The 5,635-nt window shown below is 43.2% G+C and overlaps 1 protein-coding gene across 1 annotated transcript in view; it reads right to left on the bottom strand.

Annotated features, from left to right (window-relative positions):
* Positions 1-4,781: 4,781 nt before the first annotated feature.
* CCDC68 (coiled-coil domain containing 68) overlaps positions 4,782-5,635 on the bottom strand; it is a 28,837-nt gene continuing 27,983 nt past the window's right edge. Inside the window, exon 9 of the mRNA XM_007935554.1 lies at positions 4,782-4,838. Within this exon, the coding sequence (XP_007933745.1) occupies positions 4,782-4,838 (57 nt within the window). The remainder of the gene's footprint in view (positions 4,839-5,635) is intronic.

Raw genomic sequence — 5,635 nt, 5'->3', positions numbered from 1 at the left:
TTGAACTGCCAGCCTTCTGGTTAGCAGTCAAGTGCTTTTAGCCACTATGCTACCAGAGCTCCTGAAGAAAAGATTGAAGTTGTCAAAAATTTACTTTTACATGCATCCACAATCAATATTCATGGAAGCAGCAGTCAGGAAATCAGATGTCATGCTGACTGGCAAAATCTGCAAAAGGCCTCTTAAAGTCTTAAGGAGCAAAGATGTCACTTTGAAGACTAAGGCATGCCTAACCCAAACCATGGTATTTTCAATCACCTCATACGCATGTGAAAGCTGGACAATGAATAAGGAAGACTGAAGAAGAATTGATACACTTGAATTGTGGTGCTGGCAACAAATACTGAAAATACCATGGACTACAAGAAAATGAAATTTGTCCTTAGTCTCACCTACTTGGTCATGTTGTCAGAAAGGACCGGTTCCTGAAGAAGGATATCATGCTTGGTAGGAGGGTCAGAGAAAAAAGCGAAGACCCTCAAAGAGATGAATTGACACAGTGGTACAGTGATGACCTCAAACATAGCAAGGATTGTGAGGCTGGTACAGAACTGGGTAATGGTTCGTTCTGCTTTACATGGGGTCACTATGAGTCAGTGCTGACTCAATGGTACGTAACAACAACAACACACTTGAGGAAAATAATACACCCTGCCAATCTTATATATGTTGTTGGACTCTAACTCTCACTGCCTTCAAGTTGGATCTGACTCATAGTGACCTCTCCTTGGGTTTCCAAGGCAGTATCTCTAAGGAAGTAGATTGCCCAACCTTCCTTCCGAGGAGTGGCTGGTGGGTTTGAATCCCCAGTCTTCTGGTTAGCAGTCAAATGGTATCAGAAGATAGTAATATTGTATATCTGGAAGCACTCTTAAAATTCTGGGAGATAATGTAATGGCTACTAACATAAAACGTTGGAGTATGAGTTCTTAGGTGCAAATCCTGGCATAACCACTGCTAGCTGTGTGACCTTATTTAGTTTACTTAGTCATTCTGTGCCTAAATCTTCCCTGTTTGTGTAATAGATATAATAATAATGTCTACTTCACAGGTTCTGAAATGAGCAAGTATGTAAAGCACCCAGCTTAGTGCCTGACACAGATTGCAGATACCACTTTTATACCCAAAATGGTATAAATGTCCAAAGAAGTTAAGTGTTCAACATCTTGTTCATGAAATTGCTGAGAGTAAAGTCAGGTCTACTGAGTCCAGAATCAATGCTTTCTTTGTAACTCAGTCAGTCTGCAGTGCAGTGTATTGCTTAATATGGCCCATATAGTCATCGTCCTCCATTGTGTGATGTATTGTAAATCCCAGTCTCTGTGCTTGTTTAGGGTGGGATGTATCTTCTGTCCCATCTTGTCTGAGGGTGTGACTCAAGTCACCACCCAAAGCTTCCTTGAGGGTACACATGTGAAAGTTCTGGGGAGCTCCCTCTCTTGCTCTGGTCCTACGTTTCATTCCTCATCATCTCACCCCTAAACTCAAGACAGCAGCCAGTCATCTGACACACCGATTTGGGGTCCCCAGCCCCTGCAACCACATGAGTTGGGGGAATTCTCCAGACCTACCCACAGACTTGGGATTTGCCAGTCTGCCAGCTTGCCAGCCTGCCAGCTTCCACCACCACCACCAAGCTGCTTCCTTGGGAGTTTGTGAGTTCTGTGAGATGTTACAGTGAAATACAGAACCTTAGAACCTTAAGACAGGAAGGAGATTACTGAGAGGAAAGAAGGAGTTCATATCAGAGATGATATTATTGTGGCACAGCAGTTTGGAAAAGTTGGACGTTTGGGACATCTTTAACCTCTGCCTCATCGGGACCAGTCTTGTGCTAATCCTTCTAAAAAAATTATTCAAGCACAGTCTGAGTGATTTCATTTTCTACATCTAGAGAGAGACGGCCCGGCTACCTGGTGGGGAGCGGCCGGTAGGTTTGAACCGCCAGCCTTGGGTGTGGCAGCTGACTGCCCGAGGCCCTGAGGCCATCCCCAGGGCCTCTGGTAGCATAGTGCCTAAGGCACTTGACTCCTAACCAGAAGGAGGGGTCACTATGAGTCGGGGGCGACTCGATGGCAAATAACAACAACAACAACAACATCTAGAAAGCGAGACTTGGAAAAGTGAAGGATCACACCTAAAGTTGAGTGGCCAGTTAGCTGCTCAGCTGAAACCCAGACCAGAGGTCTTTAAAGGACACACGTTTGAAAAAGAGCTGGGGATGGAGGGGTTGCAGGGGGGAGGATGACAGATGAGGCTCTGGCTCTGGAAGAGCAGCGATGTGCCAGCTCCATCCCCTTCTTAGAAACTAGGGACTTAGAGAGCCATGTAAGTAACGTTTAAACAATATCTTCTAAGACTCTCCCTGATGGACTGGAGTCAATACCAAAATGGATGGTTTTTGAAACAGGCATTGGAATTTGGATGGAACATGAGGAAGCTGATACTTCGGAGTGCAGACTTTTGCCACGTGCTTTATGTACATTCTCTCCTCTGATAGGACAGCAATTTGGAAGTGCCTAAGTCATTTGACTGCTAACCAGAAGGTTGGTGGTTCAAATCCACCAGCCACTCCTCAGGAGGAAGACAGGGCAATGTACTTTCATCAAGATAAACAACAACAACAACAAAAAAAAAAACCCTCGCTGCCATCCAGTCAAATCTGATTCATAGTGACCCCTCCTTGGGTTTCCAAGCAGGTATCTCTGTGGAAGTAGATTGCCCAGTCTTCCTTCCAAGGAGTGGCTGGTGGGTTTGAAATGCCAGCCCTCTGGTTAGCAGTCAAATGCCTTAGGCACTACGCCACCAGAGCTCCTTCCAATGAGATACCACCTCAGAAACCCAAGGAAGGGTCGCTATGAGTCAAATTGACTTGACAGCAGTGAGTTTTGAGTTTTTCTATTGCTGTGTACATTAAAGAAAAAACACAGAGGAACTCTCACTGACTAGGTAACTAGCCTCCAATAACCCTAGGTAGTACCTGTAACACTGATACACAAACATGCGGGCTTTATGCGGGCCTGTCTGATCCCAAAGTCCACGCTCTTTTCTCGGTAAGATGTTACTTTTCTATGTGACCAGAGAAATTATTCCAGCCTCTTCATGTTACAAGGAGTCCTGGTGGTACAATGGTGAAGCATTTGGCAGCTAACTGCAAGACTGGCAGTTTGAACCCCCCAGCAGCTCCGTGGGAGACAGACCTGGTGATCTGTTCCTGTCACGATTAGAGTCTAAAAATCCCTGTGGGTAGTTCTACTCTGTCACATGAAGTCACTAGGAGTTGAAATCGACCCCATAGCACCTAATAACAATCTCATGCTACAAATAAGGAAAGGTGAGCCCCCAGTTGATACAGAGACCTGGTGATTTCTGAAGAGATCCTAGATATGATAAAGTAGGAAACAGAAGAAAGCAAACTGCCAAGAAACTAATCACCAATCAGTCTACCTAACCACACAGCCACACACACATGCATCCAAATGCTGAATTCCTTTGTCTGGACAGCTCAGAGCTGGGGCAGAGGGAGTGTGAGGAAGGACAACAAAGCATGGTATCTTCTCTTTCAGAATGCAGCATGCATTGTACATATGTGTGTTGTGTGTGTGTGTGTGTACATATGTATGTATGTAGGAGCTCTGGTAGCATAGTGCCTAAGGCACTTGACTGCTAACCAGAAGGCTGGCGGTTCAATCCCACCAGCCACTCCTCAGAAGGAAGATGGGGCAATCTACTTCCGTAGTGATACTGCCTCAGAAACCCAAGGAGGGGTTGTTGCTATGAGTCGGGTCCGACTTGACGGCACATAACAACAACAACAACAACAGCTTTGTATGTATATATGAAATTCAAGAGATGCCTAAGGCAGTAGGTAATTAATCACTTAATCACTACATAAATGGTATACACAGAAATCTGTGTAATAGGATAATTTAGAATCTATTCATAAAGTACATTTAAGCTTCTCTTCAATGTGATTCACAAGGCAAAAGGAGCTAGGTGGAGAACAAGGAGAAAAAGAGACTAAGGCAATAGTTCTTCAAGTGTGATTCCAGGACCAGCAGTGTCAGTATCACCTAAGACTCGCAGCACCAGCATCACCTGGGGCTTGTTACAAATGCCACTCTTCACTCCCAAACCAAGACCTACCGAGTCAGAAACTCGGAGAGGCCCAGTGTTTTAACAAGCCCACCAGATCATTCTAACGCCTGCTCTAGTTGGAGACCACCGGACAAAGATAGTGATCTTCAGTCTTGGTTGTACATTGCAATTATCTGGGGAGCTTTAAAATTTTCTGCTGTCTGGGTCCTACCCTCAGAGATTCTGCTGCAACTGGTTGCCATCTAAGCATCAGGAGCTTTCAAAACTTCCCAGGAGATTCTAATATGAAGAACCACTGGAGTAAAGAGAGCAGAGCCAAGAAATGGCTTGTGGTCCATCTTAATCCTCAGCATCTCTGAATATATTTATATGGACTAAACACTAAAAGATGGAGCCAGCATCTTCTGGAATGATAATTATTTAACTGTGACATTACAAGAGATCATTTCAGCTGCTAAGTCTGACCAGGAAATGTCTCTCAGATTTGGTAAACTAATAATAAATATGTACTGTATATATTAAAGATTAATGTAATAAACTCTCTAAACAAATTGTAGGCACATAAAATAGGCCAAGTATGTAGCTGAGGAAAACTGTCTAGCACTTTACAGGTTAAAAAGCAATCTGAGACACAATGTCATGACTAACATTGGAATACAAATATTTTGTGACTGGACAATTACCTAGAAGTTATTTGGATTTTTTCCAAAATAAACGTCAGTTATTCGAATTGTCAAGTACTGAATAATACAAAAGCAGAGGAGTTATCAGGTTAGGCTGGCTTTATTTTCATTTATTTGGACTTCTGTGCTAACTTTAAGGAGCTTTGATGGCATAGGGCCTAAGGCATTTGACTGCTAACCAGGAGGTTGGCAGTTCAAAGCCTCCAGCCACTCTGTGGATGGAAGATGGGGCAATCTACTTCTGTAAAGATTTACTGGTTAGAAACCCAATTGGGGTCATTATAAGTCAGAATTGACTTGATAGCAGTGAGTTGGGTTTTTTTGTTTTGTGCTAACTTTAATTCATTGGCCAAATTTGGGTATTTATTCTTGGCTCAATGGTTAAGCACTCAGCTGCTAATGAAAAGGTCACTGGCCTGAACCTACCAGCTGCTCCAAAGAGAAAGACCTGGTGACCTGCTCCTGTGAAGATGACAGCCTAGGAAACAGTATGGGGCAGTTCTACTCTGCCATATGGGGTTGCTATGCCTCAGTGACAGACAACAACAACATGCTTGGTTCATAGGCTTTTGTGATTTTTCTTTAACTAAATAACCTAATTAAAGCAAGCATAAATGCCACATTCATGTCAGGAAGGTATTACAGTTATTTTCATGAGTTAATATGAATGAGTTTTATTAAATTATTCATTTACAAAACTACAAATCACTGGGCAGAATATGTTTGCCATATTGATGACTTTATCTGAGGATAGTTTATTGACACAACTATCAAATAAATAAATAAATAAATAAACCCACTGCCGTCGAGTCAGATCCGCTCATATCAACTCCTCCTTGGGTTTCCGAGGCAGT

This window comes from Orycteropus afer, unplaced genomic scaffold (assembly GCF_000298275.1).
Source record: "Orycteropus afer afer isolate SDZICR_OR568_19922 unplaced genomic scaffold, OryAfe1.0 scaffold00029, whole genome shotgun sequence".
NCBI classification, from domain to species: Eukaryota; Metazoa; Chordata; class Mammalia; order Tubulidentata; family Orycteropodidae; genus Orycteropus; species Orycteropus afer.
Note: the sequence above shows the minus strand (reverse complement) of the source record. Positions and strands in the feature narration are given on the sequence as shown.